The 27,705-nt window shown below is 44.9% G+C and overlaps 2 protein-coding genes across 3 annotated transcripts in view; one reads left to right on the top strand and one right to left on the bottom strand.

Moving 5' to 3' along the window:
* The window catches only part of SLC4A1 (solute carrier family 4 member 1 (Diego blood group)), a 184,421-nt gene extending 169,154 nt beyond the window's left edge, over positions 1-15,267 (top strand). Inside the window, exons 18-20 of one of the 2 annotated variants that reach the window (XM_068263166.1) lie at positions 3,326-3,495; positions 5,763-5,936; positions 14,680-15,267. In XM_068263166.1, coding sequence (XP_068119267.1) covers positions 3,326-3,495; positions 5,763-5,936; positions 14,680-14,760 — 425 coding nt within the window. In that variant the 3' untranslated portion in view covers positions 14,761-15,267. The remainder of the gene's footprint in view (positions 1-3,325; positions 3,496-5,762; positions 5,937-14,679) is intronic. The other variant, XM_068263167.1, reaches the window with a different exon arrangement.
* A 2,504-nt stretch (positions 15,268-17,771) lies between these two features.
* Positions 17,772-27,482, bottom strand: FAM187A (family with sequence similarity 187 member A). Its single transcript, XM_068262378.1, has 2 exons — positions 25,707-27,482; positions 17,772-17,941 (listed from the first exon to the last, which is right to left on the bottom strand). The coding sequence occupies exon 1, from the start codon at positions 27,085-27,087 to the stop codon at positions 25,822-25,824; it is 1,266 nt and encodes a 421-aa protein (XP_068118479.1). The 5' UTR covers positions 27,088-27,482; the 3' UTR covers positions 17,772-17,941; positions 25,707-25,821.
* Positions 27,483-27,705: the final 223 nt, after the last annotated feature.

A 27,705-nucleotide genomic window follows, 5' to 3' on the forward strand; every position in this document is an offset into this window, starting at 1 on the left:
ATTGTTATTGTTATAAAAATCAAATTTCAACAGCAACTGGTCTGAGTGTATTAAGTGATAAAGATTCTAATCTTGCATTCAAAACTTGCAAAACTTTTTCTGCTGTTATGATTTGGAGTTATCACATACTTTAGGAGCACTGGCCCTTTAGTAGTTAGTGCCAAACAGTTGCATGCTGGGGGTTCTTTTTATCTATAAAATATTCCTCCTCTTCCATTTATTTCCCTGTCTAGCTGCCTATCTCAAACACGATCCCCTGCTCACTTGTGTTTAGGAGGGCAGCTAATGAATACACAATGAGCAAGAGAAGGGAGGGGGGGTAAACAAGAGTCAGGGAGGATACGATGTCAGTGTTATGGTGGCCATACATGGTACAATAAAAACGTTCGATTATCCCGTTTATTCAATCTAAATGATCGAATCGAATGAAAGTTAAAAATGGTTTTTTTTTCGATCAAGAAATTCAAACGATTATCCCGCTTTTTTGAGAAAAATCCAATCGGACATGCTGGAAAAATCTGTATATTCGATCTAACGGAATAATCGAACTAAATTATCTAATTGAAAAAAAAATGACAAATTGTACCATGTATGGCCACCTTTAGCTTACCAAGATGGCCACTAGAATAGGATTTTCTGCTTTTCCTTTATAAAATTCACAGGAATCATTATGTGGATAGCATAATACATCTGTTATGTAAGTAGAAGTAGTATTTATCTATTTATATAGGTGTTTTTGCTTTCTAGGTTAGCATGGGTGTCGCTTGCTCTTTAAAGAGGAGCTGTTAGGTAAAGGGTCTCAGAGAAAATAAACACATATATCAGTAGCTAAAGATTGGCTGTACTTACATTACATATGCATTTCACTGTCCACGTTTGGATTTCACAGAATTTGTATATAGTATATGCAGAGAATGATGCTCCTGACAGCTCATGGCAGGTTCCATGTTTGTCTGTCTTGTCTGAAGCCAATTGTGATGTCATATCCTCCCTTACCCTGCTTCCTGATTAATTATACATTAGCCCTCCCAAGTCCCAGCCCTCAGACACTCCTACCAGTCTCTGGTCTTATGCTCGGTACACAAGATGCGTTTTCCCGCTCGATCCGCGGGTCAATCGGGATCGATTCGATTATTTCCAACATGTTAATTATGCCAAATCGACGGCAGGAACGATCGAAATCCGAATCGAGCATGTTGGAAATAATCTAATCGACCCGCGGATCGAGCGGGAAAACGTATCGTGTGTATTAGGCACTCAGCGGGGAGCGATCATGTCTGGGTTGCGTGCGATCTCGCTGTCAGTTGGGGTGGGGGGAGCTGTGCGAGCGATTGCGTTGTCAGTCGCGGGGGGTTGCGGACGATTGCGATGTCATTTAATTTGCGGGCGGTTGCGCTGTCGGTCGTTTTGCGGGCGATTGCGCTGTTGGTCGTTTTGCGGGCGATTGCGTGATCGGTCGTTTTGCGGGCGATTGCGATGTCGGTCGTTTTGCTTGCGATTGCGATGTCGGTAGTTTTGCGGCCGATTGCGATGTCAGTCGTTTTTCGGGCGATTGCGATGTCGGTCGTTTTGCTTGCGATTGCGATGTCGGTCATTTTGTTTGCGATTGCGATGTCAGTCGTTTTGCGAGCGATTGCGATGTCGTTCGTTTTGCGGGCGATTGCGATGTTGGTCGGTTTGCGTGTGATCGCGTTGTCGGTCGGGTGTCACTCGTGGCGGGGAGTGGGCTCCCGACGATAGCGGATGTCACTCGCGGGGGGGGGGGCTTCGTGCGCCGACGATCGCGGGTGTCACTCTCCGGGGAAGGGGAGAGGGTGGGATGGGTGGTGTGCGCCGTCGTTCGTGGTTGTCACCTGCGGGGGGGGAGTTCGTTAGGGTGGAGTGCCGACGATTGCTGGTGTCACTCGCGGGGGGGTTTCCGATCGTGGGTGTCACTCGCGGGGGGGGGGAGGGGGGGGGGCGGGGGGGCCGATCGTGGGTGTCACTCGCGGGGGGGGGGGGGTCAGGTGCCGATCGCGGGTGTCACTCGCGGGGGGTGGGGGTGATGGGGGTTGTTGCCACAGGCAGCCTGCGGCTGTCACTTGGGGTGTCTGGATGGGGAGGGAAGGAGAGAGGGACCAGCCAATGAGGCTGCAGCAGGGCTGGATAGGGAAATGAAGGGGTGGTGCAGGGAGGGCAGTAGAGAGGAAGTAAGACCTTCTCATACTGCTTTGCAGGCGGACTGTGGCTTTTTCAGTCTGATGCGGCCTCCTAAACAGCCTGGAGATAAGGAAGGCTGCTATTCAGCCCACAATAAAGTAAAGCAGCCCATACACTCAGCCGATTTTCTGGCCGACCGATCGATCGCGATCGATCGATCGATCGATCGCAAATCGGTTGGCCAATCGACCGATCGACGGCCGATTTCGATCGATTTCGATGGATTTCCATCGAACTAGCAGGGTGGAAAATTTAGGTCGATCTGATGAGATTGCTTATCAGTTTGCATTGGCCTTAATGGAAATCTGATGGCAAAAAAATGCCATCAGATCGAATTTCAACAGATTTCAAACTGAAATCTATTGGAATTCTATCCTGGTAAAAAATGTTCTAAAAACGCATCAGATAGATCATCAGATGCATTTCTTATCTGTCTGCTGCCAATCTGACGAGTGTATGGGCACCTTAAGAGAGTTTTTTTACTTCAGTATTGATATTTGTCTTCCTTCCACACTGTTTAACACAGGGGAACATAGATCAAAATTACTTGTTTTTGCCTGACAGTAAAGCAGCCCATACACTCAGCCGATTTTCTGGCCGACCGATCGATCGCGATCGATCGATCGATCGATCGCAAATCGGTTGGCCAATCGACCGATCGACGGCCGATTTCGATCGATTTCGATGGATTTCCATCGAACTAGCAGGGTGGAAAATTTAGGTCGATCTGATGAGATTGCTTATCAGTTTGCATTGACCTTAATGGAAATCTGATGGCAAAAAAATGCCATCAGATCGAATTTCAACAGATTTCAAACTGAAATCTATTGGAATTCTATCCTGGTAAAAAATGTTCTAAAAACGCATCAGATAGATCATCAGATGCATTTCTTATCTGTCTGCTGCCAATCTGACGAGTGTATGGGCACCTTAAGGACAATCCCAGCCAATACTCTGCTGCCATGAGCTCTTTTTTCTCTCCTGTAAACCTACCTAGTTCATTAACTTACAGAGTATGACCACAAGCCTAATCTATATTTAAATTGTTTTGGGTTTTTTTATGTTTGCATGTAGCTGTAATTACAATTTTTAATTTCATCTTCCATAAAATTCTTTCTCCACGTAGGCGTGTCTATCTTAATGGAGCCAGTTCTGTCTCTCATCCCATTGGCTGTTCTGTTTGGTATCTTCTTGTACATGGGTGTGACATCTCTGAATGGAATACAGCTGTTTGATCGGATCCTACTGATGCTTAAGCCTCCGAAGTATCACCCCAAGGAGCCCTATGTCACTCGGGTAAGAGCTGCCAATATATGAACAGAGCAGGGTTATTAGGCATTGTGGAAAGGGAATAGAAACGTTTGCACAGAAGATATTATTGACCTAAGTGGCCACTTGCTCCTCCTTATGTAGCGATGTATGGAATCATGGACAGTGGCGTAGCTAAGGAGCTGTGGGCCCCAGTGCAAGTTTTACATTGGGCCCCCCCAAGCACTCTATACATAACAATTGATACGGTGCACCAAAAACTGCCAAAGGCAACTACAGTGTCAGAGGTGCAAGAAGGGGATGGGGAACTGTTTGTTAAAGAGGAACTCCAGTGAAAATAATGTAATAAAAAAAGTGCTTCATTTTTACAATAATTATGTATAAATGATTTAGTCAGTGTTTGCTCATTGTAAAATCTTTCCTCTCCCCGATTTACATTCTGACATTTATCACATGGTGACATTTTTACTGTGGGCAGGTTATGTAGCTGCTCCTAGCTGTTCTGGCTGTTAGAGACAGCTGTAAACAGCTATTTCCTGTCTGTGAGCCTTGTTACATTGTAACAAACTGCCAAAAGTACCGCGGTACTCAGAGTTTCTTGTGGGAGGGGTTTAAGCACAAAATCAGTCATATAGCGCCCCCTGATGGTCTGTTTGTGAAAAGCATTATATTTCTCATGTAAAAGGGGGTATCAGCTACTGATTGTGATAAAGTTCAATTCTTGGTTGGAGTTTCTCTTTAATGATTACCACTATTCAAAGTATCTATAGAAGTGATTATTATGAGCACAGGACCAATAGAGCGATAATACTGCAGTTTAGGCAGGGCCCTAATTCGGGGCAGTGATTTCTGGTAGGCGGCTGGGCTTATAGTTTGCTCTCACTTCCTCCTGCAGAGCCTTATGGGGGACAGTGGCCTTGGGGATGGAGGTAGGCAATCGCAGATTGCTAGAGGGAGGTTGTCAGATTCGTTCACAATAGCGTGGCCTTTCCAGTGGAAATGACAAATTCCATTGTCAGGAATACAGTACAGTTATTTAAGTCTATTTTTGCATTTGTATATTAAAGGACAACTGAAGTGAGAAGAATAGGGAGGCTACCATATTTATTTCCTTTTAAACAATACCAGTTGCCTGGCAGCCCTGCTGATCTATTTGGCTGCAGTAGTGGCTGAATCACACCAGAAACAAGCATGCAGCTAATCTTGTCAGATCTGACAATAATGTCAGAAACACCTGATCTGCTGCATGCTTGTTCAGGGGCTATGGCTGCGAATATTAGAGGCAGAGGATCAGCGGGGCTGCCAGGCAACTGGTATTGCTTAAAAGGAACTAAATATGGCAGCCTCCATATACCTCTCACTACAGTTGTCCTTTTACCATAGAAGAGGTTTTGTCCAAGAGGTGGTAACTGTGTGAATGTATATTGCCATTCGCAAATTCCTAAGAAGTATTATTTCTTAAAGAGGAACCATAACGACATATGCAGTAAATTATTTAAGATACCTCTCTTTTACATTAAAGTGAACCTCCAGACTAAAAATCTACTCAGCAGCACTGAAAAGGCTTGGTGTTTCCTTAACAGGTTCACAGCATCAGAACTGTTTTTCTTACATAAGCTTCATTTTTAGCTGCACAGAAGCTAAGCTCCGCCCCATCAAAGAAAACTGCCCGGGCATTTTTCCCCTGATGCTGTGCAAAGCATGAAGGGATTTCTGATGCTGTTCTCGTTGCCTAGCAGCTGAGAGGGGTGATCAGGACACAGGACAGTAGGAACTGTGTCTCATGCTCCCTGTTACCTCCTTTCTACCAAAAAGATGGCTGCCTGCCCCCATGAAATCACAAACATTTGCCTGTTCTTTTAAAACAGGGTGGGTATTACCTATCTATTTTAACTTAACTAATGTAATTTAATGACAGTATGTTTGTTTAGGATGAAGTTCCTCTTTAAACATCCTGGTTTCAGAATCCGATACCCTTACTATAGCTATATATTGCTGTGGCTTAGCCTAGCCTGTCTATTGTGCCCACCAGAGATCAGATCAGAGATGTTTTCTACTGGCTGTGGGACTCTCGGTAATGAACATTCTGCAGAGCTCACCTGACAAGACTAATGATGCCGCTTATGATACATTTCAGAAAGTCAATTGGGGAGAAGAAAGATTCTGCAATAGGCAAACGCTGACTAAATAATTTATACATTAATATTGTAAGATCAATAAGCACGTTTATGCATGATTACTGTTGGCTCTGCTAGAAGTAAATACCGGTACTCTTTGTTATATCTTTCCCCCAGGTGAAGACTTGGCGCATGCACCTCTTCACTCTGATCCAGGTGATCTGCCTGGCATCCCTGTGTGTGGTGATCTTCACTCCGGCCTCACTGGCTCTGCCCTTCGTCCTTATCCTCACCGTACCGATACGCAGGTTCCTCATGGCTAAAATCTTCACTAACCTGGAGCTCAAGTGTGTAAGTATCCGGTACATTGTCTATTAGCATTCGTGAGTATTAAAGGGAATCTGAAATGAAAATAAACTTATGACATAATGATCTGTATGTGTAGTACAGCTAAGCAATAAAACATTTGTAGCAAAGATAGGAGTCTCATATTGTTTCCAGTACAGGAAGAGTTAAGAATCTTAATTTATCTATGAAAAAGAGCTTCTCTGAGCTCTCTGACCAAGCTTGGTCAGCTACAGTGCTGTTTTCTGAAGCACTTATTTTAACCTGTCTCTCACTGTTTCTTGTTTGTTTAGCCACTTAAAGAGAATCTGTACTCTAATATTCTTACACTAAAAAGCATACCATTCTGTTCCTTATTTTCTCCTGTGCCCCTCTGTGCTGTTTCTGCCACTCTCTGCTGCAATCCTGGCTTGTAATTAACAGTTTTAGGCAATGTTTACAAACAAACTAACCAGCTTCTAATAGGCTCAGCTAAGCATAGTGTGTGAGTATGCAGGGGGCCTGCAGAGGGTGTGTATCGCTTCTACCAATCACAAGCAGCCCTGCACATTCCACACAATCAAAGCCTTAGCCCGACAAACAGGACAGAGGAAAGATACATTGATTTATTACAGAGACAGTGTAATTAGGAAGAGCTGCAGTAAGCCCCAGCACATTAGAACAGGCATAGGAACTCATAGGATAGAAGAACTAAGGCTGAAAAAATTGTTACAGAGTCTCTTTAAGGACCGGGCTTGTTTGCGCTGATCTGTGCAGCGTGGGCTCTCCAGGCCACAGCACAGATCAGCTGTTATAAGCTGGAGTACGTTGACCCTCCCACCAGTGGTTGGGGCGTTGCTCAGAAGTGGAGTCTAAGTGACCACGGGTGTTCACCAGAGCACTCCGCAAGGGATGATGGACTTTAGCGGCCTAGTGCCCACCAGGTCACAACTGAGATAACCCCGACTGGTGGTTAGGAGAACGTGACACCTCAGTGTGGAGAGTCCAGTAGTAAGGTAAGTACCTAAGGTAACTCTGGAAGATGAGTAGTAATCCAGTATCCAGGTAAAGGTCGAGGCAGGCAGCAGGCAAGAGTAATCCAGTATCCAGGCAGAGGTCGTGGGTAGGCAGCAGGCAAGAGTAATCCAGTATCCAGGCAGAGGTCGGGGGTAGGCAGCAGGCAAGAGTAATCCGGTATCCAGGCAGAGGTCGTGGGTAGGCAGCAGGCAAGAGTAATCCAGTATCCAGGCTGAGGTCGTGGGCAGGCAGCAGGCAAGAGTAATCCAGTATCCAGGCAGAGGTCGTGGGTAGGCAGCAGGCAAGAGTAATCCAGTATCCAGGCAGAGGTCGTGGGTAGGCAGCAGGCAAGAGTAATCCGGTATCCAGGCAGAGGTCGTGGGTAGGCAGCAGGCAAGAGTAATCCAGTATCCAGGCTGAGGTCGTGGGCAGGCAGCAGGCAAGAGTAATCCGGTATCCAGGCTGAGGTCGTGGGCAGGCAGCAGGCAAGAGTAATCCGGTATCCAGGCTGAGGTCGTGGGCAGGCAGCAGGCAAGAGTAATCCAGTATCCAGGCAGAGGTCGTGGGTAGGCAGCAGGCAAGAGTAATCCGGTATCCAGGCAGAGGTCGTGGGTAGGCAGCAGGCAAGAGTAATCCGGTATCCAGGCAGAGGTCGTGGGTAGGCAGCAGGCAAGAGTAATCCGGTATCCAGGCAGAGGTCGTGGGTAGGCAGCAGGCAAGAGTAATCCAGTATCCAGGCTGAGGTCGTGGGCAGGCAGCAGGCAAGAGTAATCCCGTATCCAGGCTGAGGTCGTGGGTAGGCAGCAGGCAAGAGTAATCCGGTATCCAGGCAGAGGTCGTGGGTAGGCAGCAGGCAAGCGTAATCCAGTATCCAGGCTGAGGTCGTGGGCAGGCAGCAGGCAAGAGTAATCCGGTATCCAGGCTGAAGTCGTGGGCAGGCAGCAGGCAAGAGTAATCCGGTATCCAGGCTGAGGTCGTGGGCAGGCAGCAGGCAAGAGTAATCCGGTATCCAGGCTGAGGTCGTGGGCAGGCAGCAGGCAAGAGTAATCCGGTATCCAGGCTGAGGTCGTGGGCAGGCAGCAGTCAGCAGGCAAGAGTAATCCGGTATCCAGGCTGAGGTCGTGGGCAGGCAGCAGGCAAGAGTAATCCGGTATCCAGGCTGAGGTCGTGGGCAGGCAGCAGTCAGCAGGCAAGAGTAATCCGGTATTCAGGCAGAGGTCGTGAGCAGGCAGCAGGCAAGAGTAGTCAGTATCAGGCCGAGGTCGTTAACAAGGGAAGCAGATCAAGCGTAGTCAGGGAAAGCCGGGTCACAACGTGGAGCAATGGAGAAAGCAAGGCTGGCCGGAGGCAAGAAACACCAGGAACCACACTAGCTGTCAGAACGAACAGCACCAGAGTCAGGGGCAGACTGGCCTTTTATACTCTTGGCTGGGCTGATTGACGCCAACGTCATTACGCTGCGCATGCGTACACGTGGACGCAAGACTCCGCGCATGCGTACACAGAGCCGCGTTCCACATCGCGCAAGCGTACACACGCCCCCAGCCACAGGATTCAACCTACGGCTAGTGACGCGCGCGCGCTAGACGAGGAGGACACCATCGCTGGGACACGGAAGTGTGAGTATGACATCAGCAGATAGCCAGGGCGACCAGACTTCCCCCTCCTCCCTTTTTTGCCCACTAGGGGGATGTCCTGCTGGGGGGGTCTGATCGCCGTCCGGCTATTTTCGATCAGCGGGGGCTCCTCAATGCCCCCCTCCGCGGCGATTTTCCGCCTCCTTCCCCTTCCCTCCCTCTCCTCTTTCCCCTGGGCGGCGCAGGACGGAGATCCGTCCTGCACCGTCTCTAATAGGCTTCAGCCTATCAGATGCCGGCGATCCCCAGGCCAATCAGCAGTGCCGTATGATGTAAACAGCGGGGATTTCTTCCCTGCGTGTTTACATTTCGCCTGCGAGCTGCGATCGGCGGCCATTTCTATGTAAAACCACTTAACACCTAGGTCCACCGTTCGGCTGACCGTGGTCGTTAAGTGGTTAAAGGGTTTCTCCGGTGTGTCTTAAAAAGAAAAAACTGACAATTACATGGGGCTTCTATCGGCCGCCTCCTCCGATGCTCCGTGCCCCACTGACGGTCACCGTCTAATTATTTGTCTAACTAGACGAATAGAGCTGCGGCTGCGCGGCCATGGCCGCTCACGCTCGCTCCCGTGCTTGTCATCAGGAGCTTACTGAGCAGGCGCAGGGCCACGCAGCTGCAGTTCTATTCGTCCAGTTAGACGAATAATTAGACGGTGACCGCCAGTGGGGCACGGAGCATCGGAGGAGGACAGCGCAGGACATTACTACTGCAGGGGGCCGATAGAAACCCCAGGTAAGTGTCAGTTTTATCCTTTTAAGACATACCGGAGAACCCCTTTAAGGTTTTACTGCAGGCAAGTTCAAAGGTTCATTAGCTGTGCTCTGTTTCATAGCTTTAAAGACAGAGGCCCATCTGCAATTCACTTTTTCTCCTAGATTACGGTATATATTCACACCTTGCCATAAAATGCCCTTTAAACCACCAGCAGTCAAAAGAAATACTCAAAATAAATTTAATAGTACTTTTTCACCTACATTTGGGTACTTTTTTTAATTGTAAAATGCTGAAAAGTAATTTTTTTAGAGAAGATGAAAATTATCTCCTAGGAGAGATCTCAGGTGAAAAAGATAATTGCATATTGAGCCAGAGTGGGGTTTATAAACTGCAAATATTATATTATAGAATGATGCAATGTCATTAAAAAAAAAGCTATATAAAGGTGCGTACACACATGCGACTATAGTCGTTTGTAACGATCGTTCCCCGATCTTTACCAACGACGATCGTTACAAAAAACGAACCACCGACTATTAAAGTGGATCCGAGGTGAACTTTTACACATTGCAGAATTGTGTTCCTTTCCTATTGTTTATAGGGCATTCCTCAAGCCAAATACTTTTTTGTTTTTGTTTTAATACTCTAATTCCCTATAAACTAAAAAAGCCACGCCCACAGGTTTTCAGAGAGCCTTGGCAGTAGCAAGGGCTCATGGGAGCTCAGACTGGGCAGGAGGAGGGGGAGGTGTTACTAGCCATTGATTTCAGAGGCAGAGGGGAGGAGGAGAGGAGATTAGGCTGATGGCTCAAGATACAGATAATCCTGCCTCTGTGTAATGTTTACAAACAACATGGCTGCTGCCATTGTATCACAGGAATAAATAATCATATTCTATTAAAACTGTTTGCAGCTAGATTTGCTGTGTAAACTATCTAAACTTTAGATAAGATATATAGACAAGTTACTTGTTATAGTTAGTTTTTCATCTCGGATCCACTTTAAGTCTAACGACGAACGAGCCAAATCGCTACAAAAGAAAGTTCTGTCTCGGCGGATTTTAACCAACGACGATCGTTAGCAAAAGTAGTACATCATTGGAAACTATCGTTCGTACCAGGCTGGACATGCGCATTTCACTTCTTCTCCATGGAACTTTACAATTTTATGTGCAGGCGCATTAAGTGCTTTTACGTGGTGTAACGTTCGTTCTAACGATGTGATCGTTACACACTTTTTACAACTAACTTTACTTCGGTCGTTCTTTCGTCAATTAAAAGATCGTTCGTCGTTAACAACGAACGATCGTTGTCGCATGTGTGTACGTAGCATTACTGAAAATAAAAAATGAGACTTTTTTTTTTCTTTGCTACTAACGTTCTATTCATTATCCGTATTACACATACAATTAATTTTATCATACGGTGGGGTTTTTTTGCTTTTTTGCTTCAGCCTCACTTTAAGGTGGTCATACTTGATTACAATCAACTTGTTTGATTTTCACGATTATTCGATAAAATGATCAGTTGTATAGAAAAATCTAATTATTATTATTATTATTATTTATTTATTTATTTTTTGTGAAAAATTGATTTTAATTACCAGATTGCCCATTGTGGAGGGGAAACTTTCATTGCTTTTAGTTTATGATGTTGAATTGACTTTTCAAATAATACAACAGATTATGATCTTTAAAATTAAAAAATGTTAAAAAAAATTGAATTGGACAAAGAGAGAAATGTGGGAAATCAATAGCTGCATAGCTTAAAGGTGGCCATACATTAGAAGATTATGGGCATGGGCAGATTCGACCAAGAGATAAATTTGTCTCTAATTGAATCTGCCCATACACTACAGGCTGATTCCCGTCCGATTTCAGCATGAAATCATCAGGGAATCGGCTGAGCCGCCGCCGTCCGCCCTGCCGCTGCCCCCAAAATGTATAAGGGCCCGTTTCCACTATCGCGAATCCGCATGCGGATTCGCACAGCCAATACAAATACATGGGCCTGTTTCCACTTGTCAGTTTTGCTGTGCGTTTTTCTGTGCAGGATTTTTCTGCACGGCAGAGCCCTCAGAATTCGCTTGCGTGTGGAATGCAGGCGAATCGCACACAATGTATTTAATAGGGAAATCGCATGCGTTTTCCCCATGCGTTTTTTGCCACGAATTCGCATAGGTACCAATGTAATTTCACACAGGCAGTGACATGGTTAAAATCGCATCACCCTAACCTATGCGAAATCGCATGTGAAATCGCGGCAAAAAACGCATGCGGAATCGCACCCGCATGCGATTTGCCTGCGGTGATTCGCCGGCGATTCCGCAACGCTATAGTGGAAACGGGCCCTAAATGTATGTAGTGTCCTGCATTTATACATTACCTGTCCTGTAGCAGCTTCTGCACGATGTCCGTCCATCTCGCCGAGTAACAGCCGCACACACGCTAGCGGCACATAGTGTCAGCCGCTATGCGCCTTCGTGATGTCAGAGCACCGCCGGCGTGTATGCGGAACCCGGCGAGATGGCCGGAAACCATGTGGAGGCCGACACCGGACAGGTAATGGATAAATGCACTACACACTGCATACATTTATACATTGCGGCGGGGGTTTCATCGTCTCATCGCTCATTCGCAATTTGGCCGGCGCACACCCGACCAGCCAACTTTGGCCCAACATCTTCTAGCATGCGCAATCGACTGTGCGGCCAATTTCTGTCCCAAACTTGGTCGCTTTGTCAGTCGGGCATGCATTTGACAGCACCAATTTTCTTCGAATTCGATTATAATAATCGAATTGGATGTTTGGTTGGTTGGTCGGCTAATGTATGGCCTGCTTAAAGAGTGTCTGAAGTGAGATTAAAGCTCGCTTCAGAGCTCATAGTTAGCAGGGGCATGTGTGCCCCTGCTAAACCGCCGCTATCCCGCGGCTTAACGGGGGTCCCTTCACCCCCAAATCCCCCTCCGTGCAGCGGGGGAGCGCTTCCGCATTGGGGCAGGGCTAACCGCCGCAGCCCTGCCCCACGTGCGTCTGTCAACGCGTACCTCCGCCTCTCCCCTGCCCCTCTGTCTTCCTTCACTGAGAGGGGCGGGAGAGAGGCGGCGATGCGCGACTGACAGACGCGACTGGAGGCAGGGCTGCAGCCGTTAGCCCTGCCTCCAGGAGCGACCAAGTCTGCGACCAATGGGGGGTTTGAGGGTGAAGGGACCCCCGTTTAGCGCCGCTATAGCGGCGGTTTAGCAGGGGCACACGTGCCCCTGCTAACTATGAGCTCTGAAGCGAGATTTATTCTTGCTTCAGAGTCTCTTTAAGCTCGTTACACACTTTAAATTATGATTGGCCACCTCCAAGATTTACCACCTCCAAGCAGTACGAGGGACAATAGATATTGAATATGATGAGCAGATTGTGTATATAAACCCTCATACTACATGGTAAAATTGGTCAGTGATTGGCCAATTATAATTGAAAGTGTGTAAAAGGCTTTAGAATGATTGGTGTAAATCTAGCAGGACAGCAGCTTGTAGTGTTGAGCTGAAATTTTCAATTTCGTGTTTCCTTAATTACGGACGCGAATTTTGCCAAAATTTCAGTTTCGTAATTTCGCGTTTCGGCGCAAATTTGTGTTTTCTATAGAAAGTTATTTTAGTTACGAAAATGGACGTAATTTTGTTTCTAATAGTAATTATGCACATCTAGGTAAGGACTAAACTCAGAAAGCCCCTTCACATGCTGTCACTTTAAATGTATCAGGAGGCTCTATCTGCAGCCACTTCTAAAACAGGTGCTCTTTGTCAAGGGGCACTTAGCAGTCATGCTGAGACACTTGGTTTTGGGCCTTGCAATATCTGATAATACAAAGGTACCTGCACGTGTTGTCGCTTTAAATGTATCAGGAGGCTCTGGACTGGAAGACAGTTTTGAGAATCGATCGGAATTATGAAAAATGATTGTAATTACGAGATTACCCATTAATGCAAAATTTCACGTAATTTCGTGAAATTCATGCAATTTTTATTACGGCCATAATCGTAATTTCACTAATTACGTGAAATTTTGCATAATCGCAATTAGGTCATTACGCTCCTCACTCGCAGCTCGATAATTTTCACATGATATTTCTGAGTAATGAAAGGCGGTAAGGTGATCACTTATCCCCGAGTGAGTCCTGATTTGGAGACTAATTGACCATTTCTGACATCAGGCTGCTATCACCCCATATGTGGCTTTATACACCCCTCAGACCAACTTTTTTTTTAATTTTTTTGTGCCTACTCCATCATTCTATGTCCGTGTGTTCCATCTGCAGCATTTCTGTTGCATTTTCATCCCCTCTTTTTATGTTCCCACCAAATATGAAGCTTTACCTTCTTGGCTTTGCGGAAATCTGGCCGTGCCTGTGAACATACCTGCAGGGGTAGGGAACCTATGACTCGGGAGCCAGATGTGGCATGCACTACTAACTTACTGGCGCTCCCCCCAAAACGAACGGCCGCTCCAATTGTCCCACCCTGGATCCTGTCAGGTCCAGTGACTTTGTAGGATGAGATCCCTGCACATTGATTGACTCAGTAGGCTGCCTGTCGCTTGACAAGCAGCCTATTGTGCTAAAGTGCAAGGATCTCGTCTTACAAAGTAAACCAACCCCCAAGTCAGTTAGCTAATTGTACAAGCTGTTAGTTGGTATTTCTCCTGTCTGGTTCTCGGGGAATTGCTGATGTTGCTGAAACCCAAGAGAAGCTGAAGACTTATTTGACACTTCCGCTGCCCAGCGGATCAACTGTATACACATCACCATGGCAACAGGGACACGAGCCCTCTGCTGCGCATGCGCACTGTCCCAGTTTGAAACATATTGTATGGCTCTCACGGAAATACATTTTAAAATATGTGGCGTTTATGGCTCTCTCAGCCACAAGGGTTCCTGACCCCAGCTGTAAAGCCTTGAACACACTCTGGATAATCCTTGGCCAAGATGATCGTTTGGCACCCTCTTGGCACAGACTCTAGCGTGTGCACAGCTACCTCACAATCTATCCATCATGGTGGATTGCTAAATGACAAACCAGCCCGTTGTGCTCACTTTTACCTGCATTACCAGATTTGACTTGCTCGTGCGACACCGGTTGTCCCTCCTCTCCTCTGAACAGTACATGCTGCTTAGCTATAGCCGAACAGCATGTCTGTACAGTGCTTGTTCCCCAAACTCTCACCCTGACAGCCCAATCTGTGATCATTAAGGGTGACCTTTATTGTGCTTCAACATCATGAAAGCTTTATCTGTATCTTGTCTGTAATGTACGGCAGTTGTCCTAATTATTAAAGCTAATGTTGCCCAAAGAGAACCTGATGTAGCATGATAGAATCCTGACCATTCCCTATCTTACTATTTCCCAGCTGGACTCAGATGATGCTTCTGTCAACCTGGAAGAGGAAGAGGGCCAAGATGTCTACAATGAGGTCCAGATGCCCATCTAATATGCCTGCAGCCGTCGTATAATACTGCCAATATATCACAAGGTGCTAAAGGAGAAAGAACCCAAAAAAGGAGGGGGGGGGGGTGGTTTGAAGGGAATATATCATGTCAGAGTTTTTCTAAAGTTTTTAAAACCATGTTGTTAAGAAGCTTTTGTATTCGGAATCAATGTAACTATTTTTATTCCTTCTAAACTCTGAAAAAAAGTTTTTGAATATGTGTTTATTTGTTTTTTTAATATTTTTTTTCTTTTTTTATTTGCTGTGTTTGCACAGCATTATTTTATCATGAAATGGAGTTTATTTTTACATTTATAGAATGAACCAAATTTTTTTTGTGTATTTTTACCCTGGAGAGCTCCTTTTGTTAAGTTATATACAATCCATCAAGCTTTATTTCCTGTCCTGTTTGGCTGCATTTTCTTTTTTTTAACGAAATGCAATTTGCTATAAGGAAAAAAAAAAAAAAAATGTGTAAATATGCTTTTAAAATAATATATTTAGATAGATATAAATAATATTCGACAGTCCTGGAATGAAATGTCTGTTCATGTGTTTTTAATTCCATGACTTAGCTATTTTTATTAATAAACTGAAACGTTGACCATTTTTCCTCTAAAAGGAAATGTGTACTTTTATTTATTTATTATTTTTTTTTTTATTAATGATATTTATTCAGAGAGGTATTCAGTGATCATGTGTAAGTGTACTTGTGCACCGGTCATGCCAGGAAACTAGTTATCCACCCGGCTGGCCATTCCTACACTCATTTAGGCTGCTAAAGCCATTGCTTAAAGCGGAATATAATCCTGCATTTCAACTTTGCTCTAAAACATTACTTACAGCATATTATATGCAACCAGCATTTTTTTTTACTAGACCAGCATTGGAAGGGTTAAACACAGAGGTTTAAAGTTCGGTGGAGAGATATGCAGAAGTTCAGATAGATACATTTTAACTAAATAGAATGTAACAAGTGATAAATGTTACACACTCTTTGGCTGTCCTCCAGCTCCTTCTCAGTCAGAGAGAGTGAGTCACATTCAACACTTAGATACATTTTGTTTACATAAATGTATCTATGTCAGCTTCGGATGCGTCTGCAGTTCTCTCCAGGAACTTTAAAGCCCTGTGTAACCCTTCCAATGCTGGTCTAGTAAAAAAAAAAAAATGCTGGTTGCATATAATATACTGTAAATAATGTTTTAGAGCAAAGTTGAAATGCAGGGTTATATTCCGCTTTAAGGTGCTCATACACTTACTCAATTTCCTGCCGATAGACAGCAGATTCGATCACTGTGATCGAATCTGCTGTGAAATCGAAACGCAAATGCTGACCAATCAATCCTGTCGATCTGTCCGCGTAGAAAATTTCATAAAAAATAAAAATAATAAATAGCAGCCTTTTTCAGCTGCATGATGACAAATATAAAATATTTTACACTTATTGGAGAAACCCCTCCCTTCCTTTCATATTGCCGGGACAGAATCCGGCAGACTAGTGGAGGAGATAAAAAACAAAACAAAGGCTGCTCCTGATGATGTCACAGGGTAGGTGGTCTCAGCTTGTGTGAGATTTCACATAGACGCCCCTGTGAGGGAGGGTAGCTGATGACAGACACACCCATGATCTAAAACCTCCTACTAAGCTCAGAAGTAATGGCTGCCACCTGTATAACTCTAGTTAGGAAAAGAGAAGGGTGAAAAGCATGCACTGAAATGCTCATAGGCATGAAGGAGTGTTTATTTATCTTTGTATGTGTCAGAGCGGTGCAACTAAATAATTTGAATTAAAAAAATGTTTGGTTTGGATCCGCTTTAACTGCAGACTGTCAGCTTTAATTTGAGGGCGAATGGGCCCTTGGGTGACACTGCAGGGCCGATGCTATCAGATGTCTTGTTGCTTGGTGAGGGAGGGGGACGGAGTGGTGCAGGAATGATGTCACATGGGAGCCTGGTCCTCAATTGTCAGAGGCATAGCTAGGGTTTGCAGCGCCTGGGGACGAGGACAGTTTTTGCTCCCCCAGGGCACCCCTGCAGCAACTGAATGTGGTTGTGGTCGTGGGTGGAGCCAAATGTACATGAACTTAGCAATGGGGCAATTAAGCCTACTTAACAAAATGGATAAGCCCCCCCTCCCCCCCCCCCCCCCCATGCTTCAGGTGGCAGCAATTATAGAGCCATTAGAGGGCGGAATCTGGCAAATGTACACAGCATGATGCAGAGCAGCTTCCTGCCTGCAGGGTCCGTATAAAAAAAGAAAATGGCTCTCTCATCATTGCATGCCTCCCAACTTTGAGATGGTAAATAGAGCATTTGAAAACTGCTGTGGGCAATCTTATGGGGGGACTGGATGAAAAAGAAGGCGGACAGTGATCTTGAGGGTGCTTTATAGGTTCTCCCTTCCCGAACCCCCCCCCCCCCCCGCCGCCTTCAGGGTTCCCTCCAGCTGGGGGGAAGGGGATTGAAGAAAAAAAATATGGCTGTGCTGCCACTGGCGGCTGTTATAATAACGCACTCAAGGACAGATGTCTCCCTTGACCCCCTTCCAGTTTCACCACTAATTCGTAGAGCGTTCGCACCACTAAGAAGTGTCGCCAGCATTTATCGTACAAAGAGAACCTCAGCACGGTGGCGTAGTGGTTAGCTCTCTCGCCTTGCAGCGCTGGGTCCCTGGTTCGAATCCCAGCCAGGGCACTATCTGCAAAGAGTTTGTATGTTCTCTCCGTGTCTGCGTGGGTTTCCTCCGGGCACTCCAGTTTCCTCCCACATTCCAAAAACATACAGATAAGTTAATTGGCTCCCCCTAAAATTGGCCCTAGACTACAATACTTACACTACATAATATAGACATATGGCAATGGTAGGGATTAGATTGTGAGCTCCTTTGAGGGACAGTTAGTGACAAGATATATATATATACATTGTACAGCGCTGCGTAATATGTTGGCGCTATATAAATACTAAATAATAATAATAATAATAATAATAATACAATGAACACAAACCAAATGTTGTTTTTTTGTAATTTTTTATTTTTAAATTTCTGGAAACACCAGAACAAAAACTATATACAGAAGTTTTGCTGCATCCAGATGTCATGCTGCAGATGAGGCTGTAAGAATAACACTTCCGCCTCCGACGCATCAGGCTTCCCGTCATAAGCAGAGGATGAAAGCTGATCCTGTGAAAGGGTGTAATGGAGAAATGTCAGATAGGAAGGACTGCTTCCTGCTATCTAATAATATAATGGGCACACAAGACAAGGGCAGCACAACATACCGTATATACGCACATATAACTTGCGTATAAGCCAAGGTACCCACTGGAGATAAACTTAAAGCAAGGACCTCCAAGGTGGTGTTCTCTGAAATACTGCCAGTGCCACGTGCTACATCTGAGAGACAGAGGGAGCTTAGGGAGTTAAATAAGTGGCTGAGAAATTGGTGTAGGAAGGAAGGGTTTGGGTTCCTGGAGAACTGGGCAGACTTTGCAGTCGGCTACAGGTTCTACAGCAGGGACGGGCTGCACCTTAATGGGGAGGGTGCAGCTGCATTGGGGGAGAAGATGGCTAAACGGTTGGAGGAGATTTTAAACTAGGATCTGGGGGGAGGCGGGAGGATAAAGTCTCAACATATAGACAAGATAAGGTAAAAAGACAGTGGGAGCCTAACATTATGGGGGGTGGAGAGGGGGGTGGGGACAGTGTAAAGATTAAGGAGGTTGGTAAAACTTCAAGTAGCCCATTTCAGGTAAACAAAATTGGTAAATGTGGTGGTAAAAATATAAAGTGCATGATAACCAATGCTCGGAGCCTTGCAAATAAAATAGATGAACTAGAGTTCATTCTGAATGACAAAGGCTATGACATTGTGGGAATAACCGAGACATGGATGGATGAAAGTCATGACTGGATAGCCAATTTAAAAGGATACAATGTGTTCAGGAGGGATAGAACAGGGAAAAAAGGTGGAGGGGTTTGTCTCTTTGTTAAGAATTCTTTTACAGCTGTCCTCAACGATGAGATGGAGGAAGATTGCGAAGATGTGGAGTCCGTTTGGGTAAATATTCATGGTGGAAATAAAAGTTGCCAATTGCTTATTGGGGTATGCTACAGACCACCTCATATTAATGAAGCTGCAGAACTGCAATTACTACAGCAAATTGAAAAAGCGGCAAGTAAAAATGAGGTCATAGTTATGGGCGACTTCAACTTTCCAGACATTGACTGGGGTATTGAGGCTACCCATTCTGGTAAAAGCAGCAGATTTCTGGCAGCACTACAGGACAATTACTTGACTCAAATGGTAACGGAACCAACTAGGGGGAATGCGTTACTGGATCTGATCATTTCGAATAGACCAGATAATGTATCAAATGTGCAGGTTCAAGAACATTTGGGAAATAGTGATCACAACATGATAACGTTTGATCTGGTGACTGATAGGCCACGGGGCAGCGGGACCACTAAAACTATGAATTTTAGAAAAGCAAAGTTCAATCAAATTAGGCAGGCACTAAGTTTGGTGAACTGGGATAATGTACTACAAGGGGAGGACACTGAAGGGAAATGGCAAGCTTTTAAACGTATTCTCAATCAATATTGTAGTATGTATATCCCATATGGAAACAAAATGTCTAGGAATAAAAAAAGGCCTCTATGGATGAATAGAAAGGTTAGAGATAAAATGAAGAGGAAAAAGAATGCCTATAAGGTCCTAAAACAGGAGGGGTCCGAGGCTGCACTCAGCAATTACAAGGAGTGCAATAAAAATTGTAAAAAAGAAATTAGGCTAGCAAAGATCGAAGCTGAAAATCAAATCGCTAGGGATATCAAATCTAACCCAAAAAAGTTTTACAAGTACATCAACTCTAAAAAAAGAAAGGTTGACTGTATAGGACTCCTAAAGGATGAAGGTGGAAACTCAATGGTGGATGACCAAGGTAAGGCAGAGTTATTAAATGCTTTCTTTGCTTCTGTCTTTACAAAGGAAACAGCACTGTTGCAAATTACAGAGGCGGAAGAGTCTCAATCTTCTAACTGTAATATTAAATACTTAACGCAGGAAGAAGTAAAGGCAAGACTAAATAAATTAAAAATAGACAAGGCACCTGGCCCGGATGGCATGCATCCTCGGGTCCTAAGGGAATTAAGTTCAGTTATAGATAAACCCCTTTATCTTATCTTTTGTGACTCTCTTGCAACTGGCAGAGTCCCAGTGGATTGGCGTACAGCCCACGTTTTCCCATTATTTAAGAAGGGCAAAAAATCAGATCCAGGAAATTATAGACCTGTAAGCTTAACATCAGTTGTATGCAAACTATTTGAGGGGTTACTAAGAGATACTATACATGACTTCATAGTAGAAAATAATCTTATTTCTCAGCATCAACATGGGTTTACTAAAGACAGGTCCTGTTTGACTAACATGCTCAGCTTTTATGAGGTAGTGAATGCTAATATGGATATTGGGAATGCTGTAGATGTGATATACTTAGACTTTGCTAAGGCCTTCGACACTGTTCCCCACAAAAGTCTGGTGCAAAAGATGAGGATGCAAGGACTGGGGAAGAGTCTGTGTGCTTGGATAGGGAACTGGCTAATGGACAGAAAACAAAGAGTTGTGGTCAATGGATCATACTCAAAATGGGAGACTGTTAGCAGTGGGGTCCCACAGGGGTCTGTACTGGGTCCAGTGCTCTTCAATTTATTTATTAATGACCTAGTGGATACAGTAGTGAGCAATGTTGCTATTTTTGCAGATGATACAAAATTGTGCAGAATCATCAACTCTAAGGAAGATAGTGTTATATTGCAACAGGATCTGGATAGGATGGCTATATGGGCACATACATGGCAGATGAAATTCAATGTTGACAAATGTAAAGTCATGCATTTTGGTCGTACCAATGGTCTAACACCATACAAAATAAATGGGATACAGTTGGGGACATCAAACTTGGAGAAGGACTTAGGAGTACTCATCGACAACAAGTTAAATAATCGTACTCAATGCCAAGCCGCTGCAGCTAAAGCTAACAAAATTTTGGGATGCATTAAAAGGGAAATAAAAACTCGAGATGCTAGCATAATATTGCCCCTGTTTAACTCTCTAGTAAGGCCACATCTGGAATATGGAATTCAGTTCTGGGCACCACATTACAAAAAAGATATTGCAGTTCTAGAGCAGGTGCAGAGACGAGCAACAAAATTGATACGTGGGATGGAAGGTCTCACTTACCAAGAAAGGTTAGATAAACTGGGTTTATTTAGTCTAGAGAAAAGACGCCTTAGAGGAGATCTAATTAACATGTATAAATACATCAGAGGGCAATATAATAGCTTGGCGGATGAGCTTTTTGTCCCTAGGCCTTCTCAAAGGACTAGAGGACATGATCTGCGCATGGAGGAAAAACGTTTTAGCCATTTATTTAGGAAAGGGTTCTTTACAGTAAGAGTGATTAAGATGTGGAATGCATTGCCACAGGAAGTCGTTATGGCAAACTCTATACCTGCATTTAAAGGGGGCTTAGATGCTTTCCTTGCGTTGAATGACATCCATGGCTACAATTACTAGGTAATGCCAATGATGTTGATCCAGGGATTTTATCTGATTGCCATCTGGAGTCGGGAAGGAATTTTTACCTTGTAAGGGTTTTTTCGCCTTCCTCTGGATCAACACGGATATGTGAGGGAGCAGGCTGGAGTTGTACTTTGTACTGGTTGAACTCGATGGACGTATGTCTTTTTTCAACCAAAGTAACTATGTAACTATGTAACTATGTAACTGCTCCCTCAGAAACCAGGAAAAAGTGATTGACTCGCGTATAAGCCCCCTCCCCAGTGTAGCCCCCTTCACACATGTGCCTCCTCCGGTACAGATCATCCCCTCTCCCCATAGTCAGATGTTCCCCAAGGATAATACAGCTGTGTTTCAAGATGCCACTAGATGGCGTCATAGATATGAGACACAATGATGGACAGGAAGAATCCTTGATCACCCCTGACACATTGCTTGCATGCACTGCTCCATGAGCCAGGGACACAGGTAGTCTTAAAGGGGCAATATGGCAAAAAAAAAATCCCAAATTTAAAATCCATGCAAACATATACAAATAAGAAGTAATTTTTTTTCCAGAGTAAAATGAGCCATAAATTACGTTTCTTCTATGTTGCTGTCACTAACAGTAGGTTGTAGAAATCTGACAGAAGTGACAGGTTTTGGACTAGTCCATCTCTTCATAGGGGATTCTGTGCAAGGCTTTTATTCTGTATAAAGATATTCCTTAAAAAGGATTTATACAATGATGCTGGCTAGCCACCCTGCTTGCTAGACAGTTTTTTGGCAGTTGGACAGAGCAACTGCCATTCACCAAGGGCTTTTTGAAAATAAATAAATCCCGGAGAATCCCCGTGAAGAGATGGACTAGCCCAAAACCTGTTGCTTCTGTCAGATTTCTACCACCTACTGTAATTGACAGTAACATAGGAGAAAAGTAATTTATGGCTCATTTTACTCTGGAAAAAAACATACTTCTTATTTGTTTGTTTGCACATATTTTAAATTTGTACAATTTTTCACCATAGTGCCCCTTTAAGCAGCGCACGCTGCACACCATGTTGCAGGGGATGGGGGCACAGACACAGCAGGGAGCCAGCTGGCAAGAGCAGGATCCCTAGTGCACGATCCTTACACTCCTCTGCCAGTAACAAAACCTGCTCCGCTATCCGTTCTGCAACACTGTCTCGCATATAAGCCTAGGCGGTAACTTTTTTCAGCACGGTTTTTGTGCTGATGCTACTCTGCAGGGGCCCTGTGGGGATAACCCCTGCACCTTGAGGGCAAACCAGGCTTATGTTTTCCTCCTCCAAACCTAGGTGCATTTTATGGTCACATGGAGTGAAAAATACAGTAAATAAGACCAGTACTACAAACGAGAGGCCTGCACAGGGTCGGGTGCCCATTGATTCTAATGGTTTGTGGGTAGTGAGTTGCTGGTGCGGTGTCGATCGTGGGTAGTCAAAGCAAGCATAAGACAATTCTGTATCTGGTGCCTTCCCAAAATCTGTGATGAATGCTGGCACCAGAATACTTACCTGCTGACTTGTTTGCTGCTTCTCAGCTTTAATGCCAGCAGACTCCTCCTTCAAGCTGAAACCTCCCCTCCCTCACACTAGTGCATATAACTGGGAACATGCCAGCATGAGATTGAAGATGTATTTTTCATAGATGGCCAGAAATCACTGGGACATGCTCTGTGAGAAGGAAAGGTGTGATCGGAAAGCTCAGGCTGTTAGTGACTGGGGATATTTGATAGGACAACAAGAGCTAGAGAATGTTCTGGCATGTTCTCTAAAGCTGGAGGGAGGCGGCACAGAAGCCCATGGCAGGCAGAGAAGCCAGGCCTGGATTTTATCTTACAGGAGCCTATAGGCACAGATGTTCTGGCACCCCAGGCTCCACCCTCCATGAACCCACAAACCCTGTGCTGAACCACACTGCAAGTGTGCTGGCTGGCCCAGCTTTACCTCCCCCCTGCCCGGCGTAGGTAGCCGGTGCCCCTTAGTATTAAGTAACAAGGAGTACCCTCTATTAAACAACACCCGAGGCGAAAATAAACTAATGAAATAAACGAATGTATCTATCTTCCTTCTCCTAAAAATGACTTTTTAAGATACGCCACGGTTTTATTTTATGTTTAACTCTACTTTATAAGTTTTAACTGTTTTATTGTTTTTGCTCAATGACACATTCATTGAAGTATGCCAGAGCTAAAATCTATGAACCTTTGACCCTTTTTATCTCTTTCCTGCTCTCAGAAGCCATTTTCTGCTAAGAAAGTGTTTTATAGTTGGAATTTCTTATCAGTGAGGGTCACACTGTAGTCACTTCCTGTCTGAGTCAGGACTGAGTCAGCCACTTACATACCTGATATTTAACTCTTTCAGGCAGAGAAAGAAAAAAAGGAACACAGCCTAGTTATTTGTGTGTTAGGCACTGTACATATCCATGTCTATCTCATCATGTCACGTCACCTTGAGTATACTTTAAGTAGCTTGGGGTGCCCCCAAGTATTAGGTAGCTAGAGATTCCCCCGTCTGAAGGGAGATCTTGTCAGGGGAATGCAGAGAGCCGGGTGAGTAACCTGCCATTTACGCTCTGCTTGGGACTCGGGTGAGTAACCTGCCATTTACGCTCTGCTTGGGACTCTGTATAGAGAAGGCGGGAGGAAGGCACTAGGGGAGGACAGTGAGCTGCCTTTTCCATCATGAGGCGCCTGTAGGCATGTGCCTTCAGTGCCTTATGGAAAATCCGGCCCCGAGAGAAGCACATGGCAGGCAGAGAAGCACATGCCACAATACCCGCTGACAGTGTCGCTGCATCCACAGCCATCTAGCACACACAGGTATGTGTTTGCTGCTTATGACAACAATAATTAAATACTGGCTTTTATTCTCAGACAGGCACAAGACAATAGGGCAAATTTATCAACACAAGTGCATGCAAAATGGAGGAGTACACTGACCATATAGGGGGACACGGGACAATCCATTGGCTATTACTGTGCCCCCCTACATGGTCAGCACGCCCGGATTTACATCACAGGAGCCTATAGGCACAGATGTCCTGGCACTTTAGATTCCGCCCTCCATGAACCTACAAACCCCCTCCCAAACTGCACCGCAAGTGTGCTGGTTGTCCCAGCTGTCACTTCCCCCTTACTTCCCTTGCCTGTCATAGGTAGCTACAGGTGCCCCTAGGTATTAGGTAGCCAGAGGTACCCTCAGTATTAATCTATCCACAAGAGGTCAGCGCTCTCAGCTTCACATTGGATTAAACAGACATAAAACTCATACACCAGTTCGCCTCCTCTTACACCATTTAGATCATTTTCCAAGAGGTGGCGCTCACTGTTCAGAAGATTATATATATGATAAAACCACTCTGATTAAATTTGCATGTACAGAAACAGTTCCAAAAGTTCCTTATAAACGTCCATAAAATATGTTCCGGCCAACTTCAACTCCTATTGAAGGATTTGCAGATCTGCAGCTTTATCACACTGGGATGGACCACCACCAACACCCTTTGTGTGCCACTCACCGCATCTACTGACCAATCAAGGTCAATACAACACACACAAGCAATAGAACACAGCAGTACATGGATCCAGCTACATTTGAAATTGGTCAGCAGGTGCTCGTCAGCCAATCAGGATGCACTGTCATACACCCTTTACCTGCCATACCACATCTAGCAGCCATTAGCATTCAGGTGGAGGCTTCAGTTGGACGCCATCGCAAGATTGCGTCGCTAGCAGGACCGCCCCGTGCAGGCATCCCTCCCACAGGGGTCCCTCCCTAACCGCTCACCTGTCCGCCATGTCCTAGAGCTGAAAGAAAATGTTTGAAAACACACGATTGGTTCACACGATGGCCAGGGGCCCCGGACCTCTAATCAAGGTCAATATGAGCCTTGGGACCGTTCCCGGGTTATCCCCCACCACCTCTTAGGCCACATCAACAATAAGAGTCTTCCTCCAGAGCAATCTCTTCTGCTTTCATCATCACCTCAATAAAAATCCTCACATAATGATAATTTATCAAGTCCGGTACAAGAAAACCTAACTGGAACAGCTGTCTCCAGAAGAACCTATCGGCTTGCAGATGCTGCATGAAATAAGGACTCTCATTGGTTGCTTGTGGAGCTATTTCTCTTTATCTCCAATTTCTATGTACCTATCTTGAGAAATAAGTACCTAGCACTGAAAGTGGAAAATTAGATTTAAATAAAGGCTTTTGGTCTGGTATCTATGAAACCTACACATACCCAATCCCTACTTGGTACAAATACATTACAGCTGCATTTAGAACATTTCATCTAGAACACATAACAACATTCTTTGCTTTATATGGTTCCACTTCCCAGAAGCCTATTAATACCCACCTGAGCCTGCTTTGTACATTTCTTCTCATTGGTCCATGTCCTGGTCTTCATTGTGCTCCTCAGTGGACTCTCTGTATCTCCACCACATCTGGTTCTCAGTGGCAGCTGGACTCCGTTACATCTCTACATCTTGGAAGATACACGGTAAACATTCAGGGCGCTGGCATTTCACACAGTGGACGATTATGAAGATAAGGAAAAAGAAGACAAAGCTAATCCCAATAGTCGCAATGGCTTTGATGGAGTCTGGGTCGGTAATCTTCCTCTTTATTGAGGGGTCTGTCTCAATCTGCAGTTTGATACCACATTTGAGTTTTCCTTCCACCCAACAGTAATAGGTGTCCTTGTCACTGAAAGTGACAAAACGAAAGTTCAGGTGATTTCCATGATCGATAAAGACCCTCTCTGCCCTTTTCTGGCCAATAAGATATTCGGATCTATAAAGCCCTTTTTTGCCTTTGTCCCACGCCACCGCATCTCCAGGCTTAGCTCCTGGACATTGAAGCGTCAGTCTACTGCCTAAGGGGTGCTTGACCGTATTTATTGGAACCTTGTTGATGAACGGAAGGTAGTTTATAAGTTTAACCAGCGAGCGCCACATGTTCTGAAACTTGCCAAAAAAGCCGGTTTTCTTCACATAACATGGTGTCTCACAGCTTCTGATGAAGATTTCAGGCCTCCGATCAGAGAGCTCCTCCTGGATTGTCTCTGGGACAGCGTCTGATCCACAGGGGGCTATTTCTCTGTCAGTAAGGAGGAATCTCCAATAAAGGTGCTCGCTTCGGACATAACACAGGCCCAATCTTCTTTGCTCTCCTGTCACATCACATCGGTCACACTTACTCCATTCCCAAAAGATAGTGAAGGCCGTAAAGGATGCAGTGACCAGATCTTGCTGCGGGCGACCATGTTGCTGTTGGAATGCTACATATAAGTTTTCGGTGTCCTGAATGTCCACATCATAGCCATAAAAGAACTCCCCATTGCCACTGCCACACGCATAGAGTCCCGAGTCCTGTTCTTCAGCCTTGTAGATGAGAAGGTCAGATCCTTGGACAGCAACCTTTGAGTCTATCGCTAATTCACTGGTGGTATCCACGTTGGCTTCAGCATATTCTTCATATATCTGGGTGAGGGTGACATCGGTCTTCACTGTCTTCTTGTAGAACCAGACTACAGATTTGGTTTCTTTGCTCTTGCACTGGCACTCCAGCTGAAAGGTCATGCCTTCTAAAAATGCCACAGACTCGAACAGGAGGAGTTCCGGACATAGGCTAGAAAGTTTCTTCTTTTCTTCGGTAACCATAAAGCTTCCCACCAGAGTGAGAAGCAGGTAGAAGAGAAAGAACAGGTATAAGTGATTTGAGGAAGTCATTTTCATATCGTCGTCTATCACTAAGTGGAGAAAAGTATCATCTGAGGGCTGGAGCTTGACCCCCTGACCTCAGATGTCACAGCACTACATCCTGTGCAATGTAACAACCAATCAGATGTTCACTTTCAAAACGCACTCGACCAATGATATCTGAGCCACTGATCTGATTTTTGTTACACAAAATAAAAGTGCATGAAAGCGTACCTGTGGTGTGGAATGTATGTACACTGATCCCTAGGTATTACATTGTTCAGTAGTGTTGTCTATTGAATGTAAAGAAAGTGTTAGGCCTGCAGATGGCGCTGTAGCACCTGGCTGTGAGCTGGCTGCTGTAGTAGCAGCTTTTGTATGAGGAGGTGAAAGAGGCACAGAGTATCAGCAGAAAGGATTTTGCTGCACCAGTGTTTAGAAAAGTGACAGTTAGCAAATCAACTGCTAAAATACCATTGCCTGATGCACTACATCTGCAAGCTGCTGCAAAGCAACAGTTAACTACCTAAAGACCACCTAACGCCAATGACAAAAAAAAAAAATGCATGGTGCACATGGACACATAACGTTAGCTCCCTTGTGCGATTGGTAAGATGCACTATCTGTCCCAGGAGAGGACGTCAGGATGTGTGC

This window comes from Hyperolius riggenbachi, chromosome 12 (genome assembly GCF_040937935.1).
Source record: "Hyperolius riggenbachi isolate aHypRig1 chromosome 12, aHypRig1.pri, whole genome shotgun sequence".
NCBI lineage: Eukaryota > Metazoa > Chordata > Amphibia > Anura > Hyperoliidae > Hyperolius > Hyperolius riggenbachi.

Bases quoted from the DNA above. Each gene is read 5' to 3' on its own strand.
- FAM187A (XM_068262378.1), bottom strand. From the start codon at position 27,087: ATGAAAATGACTTCCTCAAATCACTTATACCTGTTCTTTCTCTTCTAC.